At 41.8% G+C, this 23867-nt stretch overlaps 1 protein-coding gene across 1 annotated transcript; it reads right to left on the bottom strand.

Moving 5' to 3' along the window:
- Positions 1–268: 268 nt before the first annotated feature.
- PDCL (phosducin like) lies at positions 269–17135 on the bottom strand. Its single transcript, XM_032636060.1, has 4 exons — positions 15313–17135; positions 13540–13716; positions 4746–4927; positions 269–2549 (listed from the first exon to the last, which is right to left on the bottom strand). Exons 2-4 carry the CDS (start codon positions 13709–13711, stop codon positions 1998–2000), a joined length of 906 nt encoding a protein of 301 aa, XP_032491951.1. The 5' UTR covers positions 13712–13716; positions 15313–17135; the 3' UTR covers positions 269–1997.
- Positions 17136–23867: the final 6732 nt, after the last annotated feature.

Here is a 23867-nt window from a genome sequence, read left to right as displayed (position 1 = left end):
TTCTGCTCTTGAAAGGCGAAGTCAAGGTTCTGGGAGACCATAATATCAATATATTTTCATCTCCAATGAGAACCAGTAGATGGCTTGTAAAAGCTTTTAAAATGTTTCTGTCCATTACCCAATAATTCCTCTTCTAGAAATCTATACTAAGAGAATGATCCAAAATATAGCCCAAAATACAAAGTGTTTTAGCAAAAAGCTAGGAATCTAAATATCCAATATTAAGGGTCTGGTTAAATAAAGTATGGCATATCCAAGTGATGGAATATTATCAGGCTGTTAAAAATTATTTATTTAGAATTTTTATAACATGTCAAAGCATTTATGATATAATATTAAACAAAACACAGAACTAAATTCAAAAACTCTCAATGTATTAAAAATATTAAAAAAACTGGAAGAAAATAAAAACACTGACAACAGTTGTCTCTGCCTCTAATAATTTTCTATATACTTTCCACACACTTTCTACAATGAGTTTTTTTAAATTAAAAAACCATGCACTTTCTTTTTGTTGATTAACTACAAGAGATACTGTCATGACCCTTCTACAGTTAGTCAATTCCTAAATAGCCAGGAAAAGCAAAACTGAACTTTAAAGCTAACATTTAATTACAGATTACATTTTCCCTGGCCCTACACTGTACATATTTTAAAGTAAAAAACATGAGGGGAAAACTCAAAAGACAATCATTATTATAAACACACAGAAAGAAGACCAGAAAGATACCTGTAAAAATGATTTAACAGGGATTATTTTTGGTTGGTGGAATTACAAAGCTTTTCAATCTTTTTAGCTTAACAATTTTTGTTACATTTTCTACAATGAACATCAATTACTTTTGTAATAAAAAGTCTTTGCTGTTTTCAAGAGAACACCACCAAGCAAATTACAGCACACCTATACAACAGTATAAATAGCCACTTTAAAATGTTGTAAAAGAGTGTTTAATAACATGGAAAAACGTTTGCTATATTAGCCGACCATACTATAAAACAGTATGTTCAGAATGATCCCACTGTTTTGTTTAATAAGCAAACAAAATGTCTGTGTACACAAAGAAAACACCTTGGAAAAATATCCCAAAATATTAATAGTGTTTTACCCTAGGTGGCAGGATTATTCTAAGTTTCTTAGTTTTGCTTCTGTATTTTCTGTATTCTATTGAATATTAACTTTTCCAATATGCAAAAAAGTTTTAACAAAAGCTACATGAAACCAAAAAATTACCTTGTTAAATAAAAAAGAAACAGAGAAAAAGATGAGCAGGGGTATCTTAATTGAAAGATCTTCCTTTAAAAAGGCTTCCCAGCTCTATCTCAGCTCTAATTTTCAAGCCAAGCTGGTCTTTCAGCATCAAGAGGGCAGTCCATCTCCATCCTTCCTCTACTGTAGACTTAATAATGCTTGAGCAGGATATCGACTCTGGCGACAAAGGTCACCCCCCTCTTGATGGGGCAAACATACACGGCCTGGAACCTTTAAACAAGACCCTGGGAGAGAATACGGTCTAGGGGGAAAAAATTTAACTGCCTTCTAAGACTATGAGTCTGATTATAAGTAAATATAATTTACAATCATTTGATGAAGGAAATGTATTACTTATGTTGCAAATAACACACTAACTATAGAATTATATTCCCGGACCTGGCAGAGACCTCTGAGATCATCTGAAGACAATTTCCAGGACACTGTCTTCAGAATGCTATGTAAATACTGACTGGAAACAATAACAGAGATGTCATGCTAGAGAATCTTAAGTAAACAGTTCAAAAGCCTGGCTTCCTGTTTATACAATGTTAGGTCACTTTATGGAGAGCCACAAGGTGATTCAGCATTCCGATTTGATAGAAGAATTTCTTGAGTTGACATATCATAAAAGGGACTACAAAGAACAGCAGAAAAGCCAGAAGACACAGAAAAGAACGAAAATAAACAAAAGGACGTGTGTCTTCCAGCCCAAACAATGAGAAATTTATGCCACCAGCCCAGCCATTCAATCTATTTCCAAATCGCTATCCTCGCTGTGGCAGGTGGCTGAGTTACACACAGAGGTTACCAACAAGACTTCCTTTTCTGGAAGCAATCCAAACTCCTGGAGGAAAGCTTCAAGGTCCACTGCAAAGAAATCTTCCCCCAGCTGGTCAGTGACACGGACAAAGTTGCCAATCAGCTCACCCCCCTTGTAGATGAGCAGGGCGGGAAGCGCGTTCCTGGTGAAGCGACTGCTGGCCCCGATCACTGAGCTCTTCACCCGGCAGAACTTGACGGCTGGGTACTCAGCGGCCAGGCAGATCATGCAACCGTTCATGGCTTCGGTCCCTGGGATGCCATCCTCGTAAATATGGACCATGATGAGGGTGCTCTTCTGCTCTTTGTCAATCATGTCCAGAAACCCTTCTCCACTGGGGATTTCAAAAACCTGCTTGAACTGGGGCCCCTGGTGGAGCTGCTGCCGCATCTCTTCCATCCTCTGCTTCCGGTACCGCTGCAGGAACTCCTCGTCGTCTTGGTCCTCGTTCATCATGGCAAAGTCCTTCAGAGTCATCTGCGGGAGGACCAGCAAGTGAGCGTAAGAAGCATAAACCCAACAGTGACATGGGTGACACAAGATGTATGAGGCGCCATGCTAATACTCTAGATGTGTTATACCTCACTGAAATCTTCTGATAACCCCATCGGGAAGGGACTTTTATTACCCTCACTTTACAAATGAGGTTCTGAGACTTGAGATTATCTGTATAAGTTCACATAGGTAGCAAGTATAAGACCAGGATTCAAACTAGATTTTTTAAAAAACCCAGGCTTTCAACTACTGTGTCATAGCGCCTCTCCATCCAGACAGGCAGCATCAGATAACATCACTTCGTGAGCTTTTGTCTTTTTGTCAGTCCTGACAATGGATTAATTATTTTATCCACTGTTTTGTTTTTGTTGAAAAGACAACAGGACATTAAGGAACCTGAACACTCATAATCCCTGCCCTGCACCACCCTCCTTCCCTCCCACGCCAAAACATACAGCCATACACATTCTAAAAATCTATTCTTCTTTTTATTACCAGTCACGTGCTAAAACCATTTCTGCTTTTATAACAGCAGCTGTGGGTGTACCAATTAAGCTATAGCCTGCTTTTGCCAATTAGCACTATTATATCATAAATTATTCCTCATGCTTCCAAACATGTTTTATAAAATTATGAATAATGTGGCCTATTTTGCTTAGCCACTCCCCTACTTCTGGCATTCAGGCAGTTGCCAGTTCTGTCTCATTGCAACAACCCAGCAGGACTGCCCCATGTGATCATGTGCTGTGTGGCTTTGTCTGGTCTCCACCGCAGCTCAAGGAAGCGCTGTGAGCCGTGGGCATGTTGTCCTGAAGCCAGCTTCCATTACAAAAGCATTCTCCCTCTCCTGCCCTGGTGTAGCAAGACATCCCTGCTCCTGTGATGAAGCCCAGCTCTGCCTACCCTGGCACAGATGAGAGGGTGGCGGCTGGGAGGCCACACCAGATCAGGACACGTGTTGTTACTGCATCACAGCCAGAGCCATTCTTCTTCCCCTCTCACTGCTCCCCCACCAGAGCGGTTCTTTCTGACCTGTTATGGTCTTGCTTGAGTCTAATGCCCTGAAATCATCCTCCTGGTCAAGGCAAACTCCTCACTTAATCCTCTTGTCTGCTCCCCGACCCTGGCGGGTATTTCCAGCCAAGAGCTGCTTTGGGCCACAGCCAAATGACTTCAGGCACTTCTAGACATCCTTCCGTGGTCAGAGACAATGGTGGGGAATTAAAGGATCCTTTTGAAGAACGCTTTGGGAAGGTAAGAGAGAGTCAGGGACCTAGTTCCAGATATCTTCCACAGTGTCTGCCTGCTTCTACTGTATTGCTTCACTGAAATAAATTCTCATGAATAGGCTTCAGATGAAAGAGAACAACATCATGGAAAGAACAGGAAAATCTGGGTTAGAAGCCCAGTTCCTATTAGCATTTCTTAATTGCACTGCCCTGAACAAGTCCCCTCCCGCCTCTCAGCTTTGGTTTCACCATCTGTAAAATGGGGATAATATCTCCCAATCTCAGAGGTTTGTTTCTGGCTCAAGGTAAGACCTCGAGAAAGGACAGGAAACTCACATTTCCTGATCACTTTCAACCGGCCTGTGATGGGCACTGTATCGAGAGACTGACCTCATTTAACCAACGACAAACCAGAGTCAGAGTGGAAGAGACATCCCCACAGTTACTAGTGGCACAGCTGAGATTCAAACCCAGGTGTGGCCAAGCTATGACATGACTGCACTTTCTCCTGCACTGCACTGCTTCTTAGTATCTTTTTTAAAATTTATTTTATTTATTTATTTTTGGCTGCACTGAGTCTTCGTTGCTGCACAGCTTTCTCTAGTTGCAGTGAGTGAGGGCTACTCTTCACTGCGGTGCGCGGGCTTCTGATTGCGGTGGCTTCTCTTGTTATGGAACACAGGCTCTAGGCGTGAGGGCTTCAGCAGTTGTGGCACATGGGCTCAGTAGTTGTGGCACACGGGCTTAGCTGCTCTGCGGCATGTGGGATCTTCCTGGACCAGGGCTCGAACCTGTGTCTCCTGCATTGGCAGGCGGATTCTTAACCACTGCGCCACCTGGGAAGCCCTGCACCGCTTCTTGGAGGCCAAATCAAACCCTTCCGCCTCTTGAATCACTAAGCCCAGCAGCCAGGGTAGCCTCTGAGAAAGGCCTGGGCGCTTCTAATTACCTTCCCACTGATCTTCTCCTGGAGGTCCTTCTGCTTCCGCTGCTCCTCCTCTTCGTCCACATGGGACCTGCAGCTCATGGACAGCTTCTTGATCAGCTTCTCCATCTCCCGGCACTGCTCCTCCCGCTGCTCCGTCTCCAGCTGTTTGAAGCGGCGCCAGTCATTGATCACGCCTTTTGGACCTGAGGTGGGGTGAATGTGGAGGTGACCAAGGATGAGCGAGGGATTATAGGCCAGCGCACATCTGTCTAAAGCTGGCTCCATGGACACCACAATGACACTCACACAGGGCAGCGTGGTCTACACGCAACCACATCCAAGGCAGCCCAGTTTGCAAATTAAAGGGCCATGCGAAGGCCCAACATTAGGAGATGCGTGAAATAAATTCAGATTCATCTACTCAAAGGAAAACAAAGTGACTCTTAGAAAGAATGAGGCAGCTATATGTTCCCTGCCATGAAAAATGTCCAAACATATTAGGTCAAAAAAAAGCAAAATGCAGAACAGTATCATGGTATGATCCTTTAATTTTTAGAAAAAGGACTGCATGTCCATGTATAAATATTTACAGATATTTGTATATGTGCATGTACACTTGTATGTCCACAGAAAAATAGGTAAACTGTTAACAGTGGTTGTCTCTAGGCAGTGAGATCGAAGGGGACTGGTGAGAGAGAACTTTTACTTTTTTCTTACTATGTTTCCGTATTATCTGACTTTTTTTTTTTTTTTTTTTTGCAGTACGCGGGCTTCTCACTGTTATGGCCTCTCCCATTGCGGAGCACAGGCTCCGGACGTGCAGGCTTAGCGGCCATGGCCCACGGGCCCAGCCGCTCCGCGGCATGTGGGATCCTCCCGGACCAGGGCACGAACCCGCGTCCCCTGCATCGGCACGCGGACTCTCAACCACTGCACCACCAGTGAAGCCCTATCTGACTTTTTTAACAAGATTGTGGCAGGTTGTTCTGTTAGTCAAGCTACCCCCAAACCCCCCTGTCCCCATGCTATATAGCCCTGCCCCTTACCACATGACTTGCAATACCTCCTGTGGGATGAGAACATGTATCCCCAACCCACTGATGTGGGGCTTGCCCATGTGACTTGCTGTGGCCAATGGATTCTGAGCAAAAACGCAATGAGTCACTACATGTTTCCAACAGCCCTCTCTTGCTCTCTATACTTGGTCATGAGAACAGCATGTCCCAGACAGGGGCTGCTCCTTGAGCCTAGTTCCTGGATGATAGGACATACAAAGCAGAAGCGGGGCAGCTGCTGACCCCAACAGGCAGCACGCAACATGACTGAGAAATAAACCTTTGTTGTCACAAGCCACTGAGACAAAAATATAAACATCTGTATAAAGAAAACTTTAAAATGCTGCCAAGAAACACTACAAAAGACCTGAATAAATGGAGCAACGCCATATTCCTGGCTAGGAAGATGCAACATCACAAGGGTACCAATTATCCCCAAATTAATCCATGTATTTAATGTGTTTCTGATGAAAATATGTGATTACACACATGTGCCTGCTCCTGAATTTGCGGTGGAAAAATAAGAAAGCAAAAGTTCAGAAAATAATAAGAAAGCAAAAGTTAAGGAAATAATAATAAAAATAGAAGGGTATTGTATGGGGGGGGACCAGACCTACCAGATACTAAAACATATTATAACATGATACTTAAAAACAGTGTGATATAGCACAGTAAAAGACAAATCAGTGGAAGAGACTACAAAGTATGGCTAAAGATGCAAATATAAGCAGAAATTCAGTATGTGATAAAACTGACATTTCAAAACAATGGAGAAAAGATGGTTTATTCAATAAATGATGCTGAAACAACTGGGCAGCAATCCAAAAAAAATTAAGTTGGAGTCCTACCACATACCTTGCACGGAAACGAATTCCAGATAAATCATTGTGTTAAAAAAAAAAAATCATAAAAATACTAAAAAAAAAAAAAAAGGCATGGGACTGTCTTTTTATAATCCTGGAGTGAAGAAAGGCCTTTTACATAAGAAACAAAACTAAGAAAGTATAAAAGAATGCTTTCAAGCACATAACAATTAAAAAAACTTTCTGCCAGGATAAGAACAAAAGCCAAGAGTCAAACAATAAACTGGTAGAAATATTTGCAACTCAAACCACAGATTAATTTCCTTAATATATAGCTTCCTAAGAAGAAAAAGACCAACTACCCAATTTCAAAAATGAGCAAAGGATATGAATACAACCTTTAAAATTATGAAAAGAGGCTCAACATCACTCCTAAAAAGACAGAAAATAAAACTATGGTGAGTTGCCATTTGCCATCCATAAGGATGGCAAAGATCAAAAAGTCTGATAACATAGTAGAAGGTCACATATATGGGGAAATATCACACTCCTGCTTAAACTATAAACCAGTACCAACTCAACTGACAGCAATTTGGAAATAATAAAATGTATAAGTGTAAATATGCCATTTCTCGGAATTTATACTACCAATATACTCATACCCATGATTTAGGTGATATCAAACACCTACCAATTTGAGAAGCTGGATTCAAACGCAGGCTAGTCTGTTGTAATCATCAGCATGTTGCTATGCATACATATTCATATTGTGCAGTGAAACGGCTAGAACCATGCACAGTGAAATGGTGACATTAGGTTATCTCTGGATGCGGGTCTGGAATTAGAAGTGATCACGACCCAACACCAGTCCCTCCCATCAGGAAACTTACACAAGCCTCTTAGATAGCCTCATGCACCAGAGGGCAGACAGCAGAAGCAAGAATAACTACAGTCCTGCAGCCTGTGGAACAAAATCCACATTCACAGAAAGACAGACAAGATGAAAAGGCAGAGGGCTATGTACCAGATGAAGGATCAAGATAAAACCCCAGAAAAATAACTAAATGAAGTGGAGATAGGCAACCTTCCAGAAAAAACATTCAGAATAATGATAGTGAAGGTGATGCAGGACCTCGGAAAAACAATGGAGGCAAAGATGGAGAAAATGCAAGAAATGTTTAACAAAGACCTAGAAGAGGGCTTCCCTGGTGGCGCAGTGGTTGAGAGTCCGCCTGCCGATGCAGGGGACACGAGTTTGTGCCCCGGTCCGGGAAGATCCCACATGCCGCGGAGCAGCTGGGCCCATGAGCCATGGCTGCTGAGCCTGTGCGTCCGGAGCCTGTGCTCCGCAACGGGAGAGGCCACAACAGTGAGAGGCCGGCATACCTAAAAAAAAAAAAAAAAGACCTAGAAGAATTAAAGAACAAACAAACAGAGATGAACAATACAATAACTGAAATGAAAACTACACTAGAAGGAATCAATAGCAGAATAACAAGCAGAAGAACAGATAAGTGACCTGGAAGATAGAATGGTAATTCACTGCTGAGGAACAGAATAAAGAAAAAAGAATGAAAAGAAATGAAGACAGCTTAAGAGACCTCTGGGACAACATTAAACGCAACAACATTCACATTATAGGGGTCCAAGAAGGAGAAGAGAGAGAGAAAGGACCCAAGAAAATATCTGAAGAGATTATAGTCGAAAATTTCCCTAACATGGGAAAGGAAATAGCCACCCAAGTCCAGGAAGCGCAGAGAGTCCCATACAGGATAAACCCAAGGAGAAACGCACCGAGACACATAGTAATCAAATTGGCAAAAATTAAAGACAAAGAAAAATTATTGAAAGCAGCAAGGGAAAAATGACAACATACAATGGAACTCCCATAAGGTTAACAGCTGATTTCTCAGCAGAAACTCTATAAGCCAGAAGGGAGTGGCATGATATACTGAAAGTGATGAAAGGGAAGAACCAACAACCAAGATTACTCTACGCGGCAAGGATCTCATTCAGATTCGATGGAGAAATCAAAAGCTTTACAGACAAGCAAAAGCCAAGAGAATTCAGCACCACCAAACCAGCTCTACAACAAATGCTAAAGGAACTTCTCTAAGTGGGAAACACAAGAGGAGAAAAGGACCTACAAAAACAAACCCAAAACAATTAAGAAAATGGTCATAGGAACATACATATCAATAATTACCTTAAGCATGAATGGATTAAATGCTCCAACCAAAAGACACAGGCTTCATGAATGGATACAAAAACAAGACCCATCTATATGCTGTCTACAAGAGACCCACTTCAAACCTAGGGACACATATAGACTGAAAGTGAGGGGATGGAAAAAGATATTCCATGCAAATGGAAATTAAAAGAAAGCTGGAGTGGCAATACTCATATCAGATAAAATAGACTTTAAAATAAAGAATGTTACAAGAGACAAGGAAGGACACTACATAATGATCAAGGGATCAATCCAAGAAGAATATAACAATTATAAATATATATGCACCCAACATAGGAGCACCTCAATACATAAGGCAACTGCTAACAGCTATAAAAGAGGAAATTAACAGTAACACAGTAATAGTGGGGGACTTTAACACCTCACTTACACCAATGGACAGATCATCCAAATTGAAAATTAATAAGGAAACACAAGCTTTAAATGACACAATAGACCAGATAGATTTAATTGATATTTATAGGACATTCCATCCAAAAACAGCAGATTACACTTTCTTCTCAAGTGCACAGGGAACATTCTCCAGGATAGATCACATCTTGGGTCACAAATAAAGCCTCAGTAAATTTCAGAAAATTGAAATCATATCAAGCATCTTTTCTGACCACAACCCTATGAGACTAAAAATGAATTACAGGGAAAAAAATGTAACAAACACATGGAGGCTAAACAATACATTATTAAATAACCAAGACATCATTGAAGAAATAAAAGAGGAACTCAAAAAATACCTACAGACAAATGACAATGAAAACACGATGATCCAAACCCTATGGGATGCAGCAAAAGCTGTTCTAAGAGGGAAGTTTATAGATATACAAGCCTACCTCAAGAAACAAGAAAAATCTCAAATAAACAATCTAACCTTACACCTAAAGGAACTAGAGAAAGAAGAACAAACAAAACCCAAAGTTAGCAGAAGGAAAGAAATCATAAAGATCAGATCAGAAATAAATGAAATAGAAAGAAAGAAAACAATAGCAAAGATCAATAAAACTAAAAGCTAGTTCTTTGAGAAGATAAACAAAAATGATAAACCATTAGCCAGACTCAAGTAGAAAAAGAGGGAGAGGACTCAAATCAATAAAATTAGAAATGAAAAAGGAGAAGTTACAACAGACACCGCAGAAATACAAAGCATCCTAAGAGACTACTACAAGCAACTCTATGCCAATAAAATGGACAACCTGGAAGAAGTGGACAATTAGAAAGGTATAACCTTCCAAGACTGAACCAGGAAGAAATAGAAAATATGAACAGACCAACCACAAGCACTGATATTGAAACTGTGATTAAAAATCTTCCAACAGGGCTTCCCTGGTGGCGCAGTGGTTGGGATTCCACCTGCCGATGCAGGGGGCGTGGGTTCATGCTCCGGTCTGCGAATATCCCACATGACGCAGAGCGGCTGGGCCAGTGAGCCATGGCCGCTGAGCCTGCGTGTCCGGAGCCTGTGCTCCACAACGGGAGAGGCCACAACAGTGAGAAGCCCGCGTACCACAAAAAAAAAAAAAATCTTCCAATGAACAAAAGTCCAGGACCAGATGGCTTCACAGGTGAATTCTATCAAACATTTAGAGAAGAGCTAACACCCATCCTTCTCAAACTCTTCCAAAAACGTACAGAGGAAGGAACACTCCCAAACTCATTCTATTAGGCCACCATCACCCTGATACCAAAATGAGACAAAGATACTACAAAAAAAGAAAATTACAGACCCATATGACTGATGAATATAGATGCAAAAATCCTCAACAAAATACTAGCAAACAGAATCCAACAACACATTCAAAGGATCATACACCATGATCAAGTGGGATTTATCCAGGGATGCAAGGATTCTTCAATATATGCAAATCAATCAATGTGATACACCTTATTAACAAACTGAAGGAAAAAAACCATATGATCGGGCTTCCCTGGTGGCGCAGTGGTTGAGAGTCCACCTGCCGATGTAAGGGACGCGGGTTTGAGCCCCGGTCCGGGAAGATCCCACATGCCGCGGAGCGGCTGGGCCCGTGAGCCATGGCCGCTGACCTTGCGCGTCTGGAGACTGTGCTCCGCAACGGGAGAGGCCACAACAGTGAGAGGCCCGCGTACTGCAAAAAAACGAACAAAAAAAACAAACCATATGACCATCTCAATAGATGCAGAAAAAGCTTTTGACAAAATTCAACACCCATTTATGATAAAAACTCTCCAGAAAGTGGGCATAGAGGGAACCTACCTCAACATAATAAAGGCCATATATGACAAACCCACAGCAAACATCATTATCAACAGTGAAAAACTGAAAACATTTCCTCTAAAATCAGGAACAAGACAAGGATGTCTACTCTCACCACTATTATTCAACATAGTTTTGGAAGTCCTAGCCACGGCAGTCAGAGAAGAAAAAGAAATAAAGGAATACAAATTGGAAGAGAAGAAGTAAAACTGTCACTGTTTGAAGATGACATGCTACTATACGTAGAGAATTCTCAAAATTCCACCAGGAAACTACTAGAGCTAATCAATGAATTTAGTGAAGTTGCAGGATACAAAATTAATGCACAGAAATCTCTTGCATTCCTATACACTAATGATGAAAAATCTGAAAGTGAAATTAAGAAAACACTCCCATTTACCATTGCAACAAAAAGAATAAAATACCTAGGAATAAACCTACCTAGGGAGACAAAAGACCTGTATGTAGAAAACTATAAGACACTGATGAAAGAAATTAAAGATGATAACAACAGATGGAGAGATATACCATGTTGTTGGACTGGAAGAATCAATATTGTGAAAATGACTATATTACCCAAAGGAATCTACAGATTCAATGCAATCCCAATCAAATTACCAATGGCAGTTTTTACGGAACTAGAACAAAAAATCTTAAAATTTGTATAGAGACACAAAAGCCCTGAATAGCCAAAGCAGTCTTGAAGGAAAAAAACAGACCTGGAAGAATCAGACTCCCTGACTTCAGACTATATACTACAAAGCTATAGTAATCAAGACAATATGGTACTGGCACAAAAACAGAAACATAGATCAATGGAACAAGATAGAAAGCCCAGAGACGAACCAAAGCACCTATGGTCAACTAATCTATGACAAAGGAGGCAAGGATATACAATGGAGAAAAGACAGCCTCTTCAATAAGTGGTGCTGGGAAAACTGGACAGCTACATGTAAAAGAATGAAATTAGAACACTCCTTAACACCATACACAAAAATAAACTCAAAATGGATTAGAGACCTAAATGTAAGACAGACACTATAAAACTCTTAGAGCAAAACATAGGAAGAACACTCTATGACATAAATCACAACAAGATCTTTTTTGATCCACCTCCTAGAGTAACGGAAATAAAAACAAAAATAAACAAATGGGACCTAATGAAACTTCAAAGGTTTTGCACAGCAAAGGAAACTATAAACAAGACATAAAGAGAACCATCAGAATGGGAGAAAGCATTTGCAAATGAATCAACAGACAAAGGACTAATCTCCAAAATATATAAACAGCTCATGCAGCTCAATATTAAAGAAACAAACAACCCAATCCAAAAATGGGCAGAAGACCTAAATAGACATTTCTCCAAAGAAGACATATGGATGGCCAAGAAGCACATGAAAAGCTGCTCAACATCATTAATTTTTAGAGAAATGCAAATCAAAACTACAATGAGGTACCACCTTACACCAGTTAGAATGGGCATCATCAGAAAATCTACAAACAACAAATGCTGGAGTGGATGTGGAAAAAAGGGAACCCTCCTGTACTGTTGGTGGGAATGTAAATTGATACAGCCATATGGAGAACAGTATGGAGGTTCCTTAAAAAACTAAAAATAGAATTACCGTATGATCCAGCAATCCCACTACTGGGCATATACCCAGAGAAAACCATAATTCAAAAAGACACATGCACCCCAGTGTTCATTGCAGCACTATTTACAATAGCCAGGTCATGGAACCTTAATGCCCATCGACAGACGAATGGATAAAGAAGATGTGGTACATATATACAATGGAATATTACTCAGCCATAAAAAGGAACGAAATTGGGTCATTTGTGGAGACGTGGATGGATCTAGAGATTGTCATACAGAGTGAAGTTAGTCAGAAAGAGAAAAACAAATATCGCATATTAACGCATGTATGTGGAACCTAGAAAAATGGTACAGATGAACTGGTTTGCAGGGCAGAAGTTGAGACACAGATGTAGAGAACAAATGTATGGACACCAGGGGGGAAAGCCCCGGGGGATGGGGATGGTGGTGTGATGAATTGGGAGATTGGGATTGACATGCATACACTGATGTGTATAAAATTAATGACTAATAAGAACCTACTGTATTAAAAAGTAAATAGGGCTTCCCTGGTGGCGCAGTGGTTGGGAGTTCGCCTGCCAATGCAGGGGACACGGGTTCGTGCCCCGGTCCAGGAGGATCCCACATGCTGTGGAGCGGCTGGGCCCGTGAGCCACGGCCGCTGAGCCTGCGCGTCTGGAGCCTGTGCTCCGCAACGGGAGAGGCCACAGCAGTGAGAGGCCCGCGTACCGCTAATAAAAAAAAAAAAAAAGTAAATAAAATAAAATTTAAAAATTAAAAAAAAAAGATTAGTTTGAAAGAAAAGAAGTGATCACAAGACTTCTGATACATATTTAATGGACATTTTTTAAACCTGTTCCCAGAGCACAGGATTTGCAGTACCTGTGTTAACTGAGATGCCTTCGCTTGCCAACTCAGCATCTGCAGGCATGGAACTGCCGGCCAGGGCACCCCTGCCTCTGTCCTTGTCCTCGTGGTCGCTGTCCTCATCCTCGCTGCTGCTGTAGTAGTACTGCAACTTCTCCCCCAGTAACTTATCATCCAGGGTCGTCATGGTGCCTGGGAGAGGGCGACATAGCAGGCTCTTTGCTGGCTTGAATCAGACAGACATGAATCTGAAGAGTTAGGGATCACCTGTGCTCAGATCCTATTATGCACAGGACCGTAAGAGTGACTGTTTTCATAAGCAGGATCTCAGCAAATCCATACCATGACCATGCATGATAGGGTTTATCATGTTCTTTCTGTAGAAGGTAAAATTGAGGCTCAGATAAAATTTCTCTGCCAACCTTTACAGCAAATGGCGGAGCTGGGCTCAGACCCCAGGGATTCCTGACTCCAAGAGACTGAAGGTGTGAGTCACTGTCTTCTGAATAGTATACACTGAAGTAGGGTGGTGGCTTGGAGGAAACTACTGACTGACTGAACGTCTTATCTACACATACTCTTTGGTTTACCTACCAAGTAAGACTGCTGGCAATTGAAAAATTGGTAAGAATCCTCATGAGAAACTCCAAAAAGCAGCATCAAGAATGGGATGCTGACTCACTGTTTGCCTAAGCCAATCATTCATCTGTCTCTTGCCTTCCACCTCCCAATCAGCACAGCGACGGTTAGGATGGATGGGCTCTGAAGTCCTAATAACTTTGGTTAAAAGACGGGCCCATGACAAGATTTTAATCACTCCCCAGTGTTTAAAGGACAATGGTTAGAGCCAACCTTCTGCATCAGAAGAAGCCTGGTACATTCTGGGAGAAAGGTACAGCTTAGTCCCTGCCAGGCCTGCTTGCAGATCGCACAAGGAGGGGTTGTAACTCCAGCACCCCTTCCTTTAAGCATCCAAATACCATGCATCTTTGATTAAAGGCATCCCCGAGCCTGTTAGACTCCATTACAAAGTGACTCTCCCACCGGGCGGGGAGGTCTTGCAAACAGAGACCTCCAATGCCCAGCACGAGGCCTCTATACAATCTGTCAAGCTCATATAGAGGCAGCCTGAATCAGTGGGGGAATCCGGTGACCCGGGCAGTCAGATGAGGAGAGGCGTACGTAAGAGGCAGGATTGAGAAAAAGGCGCAGGTACACGCCGGGCGCAGGGAGGTGGAGAGAAGTAGGGGGACTAAACCTAACGTAAAGAGGCAGAGGGACCAAGGCGGTAAAGGTGGGAAGAAAGAGACGAGGAGGAGTGTGTGCTCGGTGAGGGCGGGGCCGCTGAGGAGGCGGCAAGCGCAGGGCCAGCGGAGGGGCTGGTGGGAGGCGGGGCCTTTTGGGGGAGGAGTCGAGGGCGGGGCCAGCGGGAGAGCTGGCGGAGGGGAGGCCAGCGGGAGGGCCGGCGGAGGAGGCGGGGCCTTTCGGGGGAGGAGTCGAGGGCGGGGCCAGCAGGAGGGTTCGCTAAGGAGGCGGGACCTTTGAGGGTCGAGGGCGGGGCCAGCGGAAGCGCGGCGGAGGGGCGCGGAAGCTCTATGGAAGCCCGAGGGAGGTGGGGCCTGCGGAGACTGGGCAGAGAAGTTGCGGAGAGCGTGGGGGGGTCGAGGGGGCGCACCGACAAGATCGTCTCACCCAGGCTCGCCGACCACCCGTATTCCACCACCTCCCACCGGTATTCCATACCCGCCGCTTCTTCCCGGCTGACCTCAGTGCAGCTACCCGGCCTACCTCAGTCTGGATCCCTTCAGGCTGGCACTTCGGAAGGAAGGGAGCGCTCGGCTGGAGAAAGAGAAATGGGTCGGCGCCTTGAGCACTAAGAGAAAAGCCGCCTGAGTCCCGACTGCGCGGACCAATGAGGCGGCCTTCCTGCGTCAGCGCGGATACACGCTGCCCAATTAGAGGAAGCGTATCCTGGCGGCCAAGGGAGAAGCTACGGGTCCTACATGGGGACAAACATCTTGACAATAATAATACGCTTCTATTTTTATTTTTGTTTTAATTTGAACGAAAGGCCACACTAGATATGCCCAGCTTTGAGCAGTAAGAACAATTTCTTTACCTTTGAAGTTTCCGAAAACATTCCACATGTTTTTTTTTATTGATTCTTAATCACATCACGTCTATTAAGACAGAAGACAGACTCGGACATTAATTTGCCCAAGAACACATAGCCCTTTTGGATTAAAAAAAGAAGGAAAAAAAAAAAAAAAGCCAAGTCCAGGACAACTAAACGCAAAGTGAAATCCTGGATTGGACCCTGGAACAGAAAAAGGACGTGAATGGCACAACTGACGAAATTTGAACAAGGTGTATCAAGTAATATTATTGTATCAATAGTTTTGATAATTGTACTACGGTTATGTAAGATGTTAATTTTAGGGGATTCTGGGTGAAGAACATAGGGGTACTCTATACTATTTTTGCAACTTTTTGTAAACCTAATTTCACATTCTGAGCCCTTATTGAGATGTCCAGTACACAACACGAAGTAGCTCATGGAAAGCTTTGTGTAAATTGAATCATTCGAAATATACTAAAACAATACACCCTTTAAAATAGGTAAGTTTTATTTCCCTAAAGTTTGAGAGATTCTGAATTTGTGGTTCTACACCACCTGCAATTGTCTGCAAATTTGTATATGTGCATATTTTTCTGAGAAGCTGATTGTTCAGGCTACCAAGAGTCAGAACCCCCATCCTCAAAGTTAAGAACAATTCATATAAATAGATCCTACGGTAACTTTTTATATTTTTTGTTTGCATAATGAATAATCAGATTTGTGAGAACAGCCAACTTGAATATGCTTGTGATCTGCTGTTAAGTGACAAGCCAGGACCCAGCAACAGTGCCTCTGTGTAGGAGAGTCCCCCTAAATATTTGTTAAATGAATACTAGATGAATGCTTTGCTTTTTTGTTTCTACTCACATCTCCCTGAAGCAGGGGTCTTCTTCATGCATGGTGCTCCTTTTCCTTCAAAATTCACTTTAAATTTAAGGCTGCAATCCTCATGGGGGTCCTCAGAGCTGCTCAACAATCGTAGTTGCCCGACTCTCTAAGTGAAGCAGTTCACATCTCTTCTCTCAAATGTTCAACACCCTTTCCCCTCTCCTCGCCTACCTTATGACCGCGATTCTTATTTCACATGAAAAACAGAAGCAATCAAAAGACACTTGCACCTTCAAAATGTACAACAACCCCCTGCATCTGTACCTGTTAAATGAATCACCAGTGCAGCGGATCCGGCTCCTCCAGCCTAGTAAGGAAATCTGCTCCTGCAGTTACCTCCTCTCTCTCTCCCCTGCATATTCAGGCTTTCTTTCTAATACTTTCTATTTTCTTTCTAAAATTTTCCTAGTTTTCATTTCTAAAAGAAAATCCTCTCAGATACCATTTTCCACTGTTCAGATTGTTTTTAAAAAAAAGTTTGATAACAGTGAGACTGTGGGGAATACATGGCTGGTGAAAGTATAAGTTGATACAACTCTTATGGATGGCAATTGAGAAATATCTATCAGTATTGCAAAAACATGCCTTTAACCCAGCAATTCCACTCCTGGAAGTTTATCCTATAGATATACTTGCATGAATGTATTGTTTAAAAATAAAGGAACATGGAGAACATTATGTATTAGTTTCCTGCCTTTTGCAATAAAAAATAGGAATAATATTTTCTTATGTGTGCATGAAGAAAAGAATTGAAGAATATACAAGAAATAATAAATTCAGATGGGAATCAGGAGTGAAAGGGAGACATTTTATACATAATGTTTTATGTGTAATTTTTAATCATGTGAAAGTATTATCTATTATGTTCCAAAAGTTAACAATTTTTTTAGAGTCAACCCTCACTTTCCTCCCTCACCATGCCTCTCCATCCCCATCTCATTTCTCTGATCTCCTTTACAGACAGATCTAATAGATCTGCTCTATTCCCTCCTCATCCTACTTCAATTAGGTTTTTGTTCCCACCAGTCCACTGAAACCACACCTATGAAGGCAGTGACTTCCTAGTTGCCAAATCCTCAGTAAAGTCTCGGTTGTGCTTTAACTGAACCACTCAGCAGCATTTGACAGTTAATCACTCCTTCTGGAAACCCTTTCTTCTCTTGGTTTTCAGAAGGATACCTTCTCCTAGTTTCTCCAGCTTTGTTGATACCCTCATTAACTGTTCTGCTTCTGACCTCTAAATAACGGAATGCCCCAGGTTCAAACTTTTGACACCTTCTTTGTGTATACTCGTTCTATATATACTCCTGTCAAAGAATACCATGGAGGCAGTTAATTATATGCAAACAAATTTACTCATAGGAAGGAGAGAATCAATAGGTGACTGTCAAGGAGGGTTTAAAACATGGATTCATAAAAGACGGGGGAAATGTGGGACCTCAGGAAACCATGAGTCTTGTCTGCTTTTCTAGAAGGAAACTGACAAGCTAGCATTTTGCAAAGCAGTCAGTCTAGGCAGTCTGCCCTGGAGCTGTCTGGCTCAAGGCATCGATGAAAACAATGTTAGCTATTTATAGATTCTCCAGAAAACTTAAGTAGAAGTACACAGAACAGGTTGTCTCTGTATGTTGTAAAAGAGAGAGAGAGAGAGACACGGAATCTAAGACCAAGATGGAAACCAGTCTTTTATAACCTAACCTTAGAAGTTATGCCCAATCACTTCAGTTGTATTATTTTCATTAGAAATGAGCCAGTGAGTCCAGCCCACACTCAAGGGGAAGGAATTACACAAGAACATGAATACCATACCAAGAGGCTCAGGGGCCCAACCTATGAACTACCTACCACAGAAGCTCTCTTTAGGGGGACCGAAGGCCAGTTAAGTATGGAGACATATTTAGGTTGATAATATTTGAAGATTTTTTTTTTTTTTTTTTTTTTTTTTTTTGGCTGCCTTGGGTCTTCGTTGCTGCATGTGGGCTTTTCTCTAGTTGTGGTGTGCGGGCTTCTCATTGCGGTGGCTTCTCTTGTTGCGGAGCACGGGCTCTAGGCGCACGGGCTTCAGTAGTTGTGGTGCGCAGGCTCAGTAGTTGTGGCTCGCAGGCTTAGTTGCTCCACAGCATGTGGGATCTTCCCGGACCAGGGATCAAACCCATGTCCCCTGCATTGGCAGGCGGATTCTTAACCACTGAGCCACCAGGGAAGTCCTGAGGATTTTGAAGTTAGGTAACATAATTAAAAGCCAGAAAGGAAAAGATAGCTATCATTGTAAATTACACAGCTTAAAGAGTTGAGGGGACAGAAAACAGGAATAAACAAAAGGTGAAAAGTAAGAGAAAGAGGAGAAAACTAATAAAATGCAAGTCTAAATGTAAATTTACAGTTTTAAGATTCACTTTCATTGGTCTCTTTTAATATATTCATTCTCCTAGTTGTGTATTATAGAGGGATTATCCAGTGGTGTCCTTGCTGGGAGTGTAGTTTGCATCTGTCAGGAAAATGACTGTGTACATGAGATAGTTAACAGTATTCATCAGGACCACTCCATTTATCTTACCAATATCTGGGGATGATGTGGATAGTGAAGTTTCCTTTTAATGAGAGTACCATGTGTAATTTATAGTTTGTCAGGTATTTTACCTGTAATGTAAGGTTTTTGTTTATCCATAGAGCGTATTGAAGGTACTCCCTAGTGGGAAAACCAAAATAAGCTGTTAAAGCATTTGCCTTTTATCAAGGGAAAATCTTGATCCAAACAGAAGATTTACAAACTATTATTAAACATATTTAAAGTTTTGAAGTAACTGAATGAAATTTATATAGAAATGCTTAAATGCCTCGAAGCTGGGTTCCAAGGCTTGCTCTACCCTTATAGTTTTTCCAGATCATAATAATTAGAGATAAAACAAGATTTGGTCCTCCACTGAGTTGCCCAGATAAAATGTTTTCCACCAATATTTTTGTAAATTTAGAACAGATTTGTTCCTGCCACTTGTATTATTTTTGTTATGAAAGTATTAAAGGTCTAAAGATGGTTTTGGATGACATCAACCAGTATGAGGATTGTTTGAAATAACCAGTCTTTCTCTTTCCCTCCCTCCCTGTCAGCGTGGGGCCAGTTTGTGGCAATTGAACACATCTTTCTTATTTAGAAATTAAACAACTTTTAGACAGCAATTAGATTAAATTTCTTTTTGTATTAATGAATATAAAACCAGTAAGGGCTACTTCCTTATATAATGCTTTAAAAAATTTTTTTTAATTGATAATCTTTAGTGTAGGCTTTAATTTTGTAAATTGAAATTTACTTTAGATGTTGGATTGTCTTTAAGAAGCAATTACATTTCTTTTTAAGGTTTTGATTGAAAGCATCTGAGAAAATCAGAAACCTCTTTGCTTTCATAGCTTTAGTAACAATATTCTTAGTAACAATATTTTTCTTTAAATAGCCCACACACTTAATGTAAGAGGCAAATTTTTTCTTTTTTAGAAATATTTCGGTTTCTCTTATTCACATACATTTTTAATCTCTGTAAGCCAATCAGAATGGAGCTTCATTACATTTTGAGACCTTATAACAACAAATATAACCTGTATTCTGATTAATATGGTGGATTACACTGATTGATCAAGTGTTAAACCAACCTTACATTACTGAGATAAACCCTATTTGGACATGATGTATTATAATTTATATGTATATAACTATCTGGATTTGCTAACACTTTAAGGATTTTTGCATCTATGTTCACAAGGGATACTGAGCTGTCATTTTTTTGTAAAGTTATTGTCAGGTTTTGATGCCAGGGTTTTATTCATCTAATAAAACTAGTTAGGAAGTTCCCTCCTCCTCCATTTTCTGAAGGTGCTTCTGTGAAACTGAGGTTATTTTGTCCTTAAATGTTTAATAGAATTCACCTGTGAAACCATCGTGAGGCCTGGAGTTTTCTTTGTGGGAAGCTTTTCATAATGAATTTCACTTGTTTAGTAGATACAAAGCTATGGCAGGCAGCTTCTAAAATGGTCCCTGTGCCAATAAATAATCTGTCTCTCAGCTCTCAATTTACCCTTCTTGCTTTGCAATAATGGACTGAATTCCTTTAAGCATCTCTCCTTTGCTGTGAGCACAATGATAAGCTTCCTCACTAGAGGGCACTGGAGGAGGAGAGACTGTGGTCAGTGGTGTTGCTGTAAGGACATGCAGTGGGTTCTTCTCCAAGCCACAGGCCCAGCACATGTGGTTCCTTGATGATCTTGCAACCTCTGTCTGGACTAGCAATAATTTTCCTGTGACCCTCTCAACATGGAAATCAGTGTCCTGAAGGCCTCCTGTCTGCACTGGCGCCAGTTCCCTCCACAGGCTCCTCTGCAGCTCGCCTGTGTTCTAGACTTGCTTTCTGCTTGCCAGCAACCAGTCCCAGCCTGGGTAAACCAGCAAACTTCTCTGCTGCCCAGTGGGCTGAACTTCACCTGCTCCAATGAGGTCTGCACCCCAGTCTTGATAAGAGGCCCCTTTCCAAGTCTGTCCTTCCTTAGTTACTCTCCCTAAGCCATAGGATACCATACGGGATTTCCTTTAATCTTATAGTCGCTCATCTACTAAATTTTAATAATTCTTTTGTGTCAAACATTCCCTCTATGGTTTTTATCTCCTGATGGGGGATAAAGAAGTCACTAGGTCCAGTCCACACTCAGGTGAGAGGCTTATGCCAGGACATGAATACCAGGCAGGGGTCTTTGGGAGCTCTATCGGTCCGAGTGGGGTCTGGACCTAGTGACTTGCTTCTAAGTGACAAAACCGATGGGATATTGTTTCCAAGGTTAGGCTATAAAAGATTGTGACTTTATTGTGTGCCGCCTCTCTCTTGTGCAGGCGTGAATGCAACCTGGACCCCACCCCCTGCTTGGTCCCAGGTTCTTCCTACTTGCTGCTTGGATGAGCCAAGCTAGCATATTGACTGTAAGCTGCCCTACAAAGAGGGTCAAGTGGCAGAAAACTTAGGGCAACCTTCAGCCAATGAAAACCTGAGGCCGTCATTCCAACAGTTCAGGAGGAACTGAATCCTGCCAATAATAAGGGGAGTGAGCTTGGAAGCACACCCTTCACCAGGAGAGCCACAAGATGACTACAGAGCCAGCTAACGCCTAGGTTGTGAGAGACCCAGAGGAGAGGACTCCTCTAAGTCACATGCAGATTCCTGACCTACAGAAACTGTGAAACAATGTTATTGCATTAAGCTGCTAAATTGAGGGTACTTTGTTATGTGATAATAGGTAACTAATACAAGAGTTATTCCAATTTTCCTTTTCATCCTGTATCTGTTTTGGTAAATTGTATTTTGAAGGAATTTGTCCATTTTTAAGTTAAGACCATATAGTTGAATGTATCCATTTCCTTCAGAGGTTGACCAAGTACACTAATTTATCTGCTCAAAAAATACTTCAGAAACAAAAAACAATGTCCACACAAAGACATGTACACAAATGTTCATAGCAGCTTTATTTGTTAATAGTCAAAAAATCTAAACAACCCACATGTTCTTCAATGGGTGAATGTTTAAACAAAATGTGCTATGTCCATACCATGGTATACTACTCAGCAATAAAAAGGAATGAACTACTAATACATGCAACAATTTGGATGGGTCTCAAGGGAATTATGCTGAGTAAAAAAAAGCCAATCTCCAAAGGTTACAGTCTGCATAATTTCACTTACATAACATTCACATAATGACAAAATTACAGAGATGGAGAAGAAATCAGTGGTTGCTAGGGGCCAGGGATAGGAAAATGGGGGTAAGGGAGGGGAATGGACATGAATATAAAGGGGTAGCACAAGGGATCATTGAGGTGATGGAACAATTGTTACCTTTTTTTTCAGTTCTGTTATCTTGAGAGTTGTAGTGGTTCCACAAATCTACATGTGATAAAAACTGAATAGAACTACACACACACACACAGATGAATGCATATGAAAGCGAGTGAAATCTGAGTAAGTTCTGTAGATTGTTACTAATGTCAATTTCCTGGTTTTGATATTATAGTAATGTAAGATACTACCATTGGCGGAACTGTATGAGGGTACATGGGTCCTCTCTGTATTATTTTTGCAAATTCCTGTGAATCTATAATTATTTCAGAACATAAAGTAAAACAAAACAGAACAAAAACAACTTCAGTTGATCTCATCCAGTCTCTTGGGTTAAAACATCTATTTTAAATAGCACTCCCCAGACCCTCCACCCCCATTACTCTGCATCTAATTTTCACTGAGTTGACTTTTGAGTGAAGACCTGAAGAATGTGAGAGATCTAGTGATGAAGATTCTTACAGGGGTTGGGAAGCCTCCTACCCTTACAGAACAGCAAGGGTAAAGGCCCTATGATGGGAACATGCCTGGCTGGCCTGGTGAAGATCTCAGTGGCCAGTGCAGCTGGAGCATAGTGAACAAAGTATCAAAGAAAAAATTTTGGCTTTCACCCTGAGTGAGATGAGAAGCATTTGGAGGGTTTTGAGCACAAGAGTGAAGTGATCAAACTGACATTTTAAGAGGATCTCTGTAGATGCTGTGGTGACAATAAACTGAAGGGAGGCAAGGGCAGCAGCAGGGAGAACAGGAAGCCATCACAGTTCAGGTGAAAGATAATTGTGGCTTGGACCTCACTGGTGAAGTGGTCAAATTCTGAATTTTTTTTTTGCGGTACGTGGGCCTCTCACTGCTGTGGCCTCTCCCATTGCGGAGCACAGGCTCCGGACGCGCAGGCTCAGCGGCCATGGCTCACGGGCCTAGCCGCTCCGTGGCATATGGGATCCTCCTGGACCGGGGCACGAACCCGTGTCCCCTGCATCGGCAGGCAGACTCTCAACCACTGCGCCACCAGGGAAGCCCTGAATATTTATTTTGAAGGCAGAGCTGACAGGACTTGCTGCTGGACTAGGAAGAGTAGTCAAGGGGGAAATAACTGAAACGGGGAAGACTGGAGGTACACTTTGGGGATTCAGATTTGGACATGTTACGTCTGAAATGTTTGAGATCCAAATGAAGATGTTCGGCAGACTGCCCTATCTAAAACTGCCCACAGTACTTAGAACTACAATGTAAGTTTCATGAAGTTAGGGACTAATTCACTACTATATCTCTAATGCCCAGTATGAAGTAGATTCTCAAAAGTACATTTGTTGAGTGAGTCTCTCTAAACTACCTAGGCCTGAACATTTGATGATGGATGTTACTGAATGCACCTGGGCTAAGACAGGCCCCAAACCCATTTTCATTCTTTATGGCCGTGGTTCCCAAACTTTTCTGCACATTGGCAGCACCTGGGGAGCTTCAAAT

Source organism: Phocoena sinus, chromosome 6 (assembly GCF_008692025.1).
Source record: "Phocoena sinus isolate mPhoSin1 chromosome 6, mPhoSin1.pri, whole genome shotgun sequence".
Lineage (NCBI taxonomy): Eukaryota > Metazoa > Chordata > Mammalia > Artiodactyla > Phocoenidae > Phocoena > Phocoena sinus.
Note: the sequence above shows the minus strand (reverse complement) of the source record. Positions and strands in the feature narration are given on the sequence as shown.

What these genes read in the sequence shown, in the direction of transcription:
- PDCL (XM_032636060.1), bottom strand. Translation starts at nt 13,711, where the DNA reads ATGACGACCCTGGATGATAAGTTACTGGGGGAGAAGTTGCAGTACTAC. An exon ending in AGGCATCTCAGTTAACACAG is followed by an intron (nt 4,928 to 13,539) that starts GTACTGCAAATC and finishes ACCCCACCTCAG; the next exon opens with GTCCAAAAGGCGTGATCAAT. An exon ending in AGGAGAAGATCAGTGGGAAG is followed by an intron (nt 2,550 to 4,745) that starts GTAATTAGAAGC and finishes GTCCTCCCGCAG; the next exon opens with ATGACTCTGAAGGACTTTGC.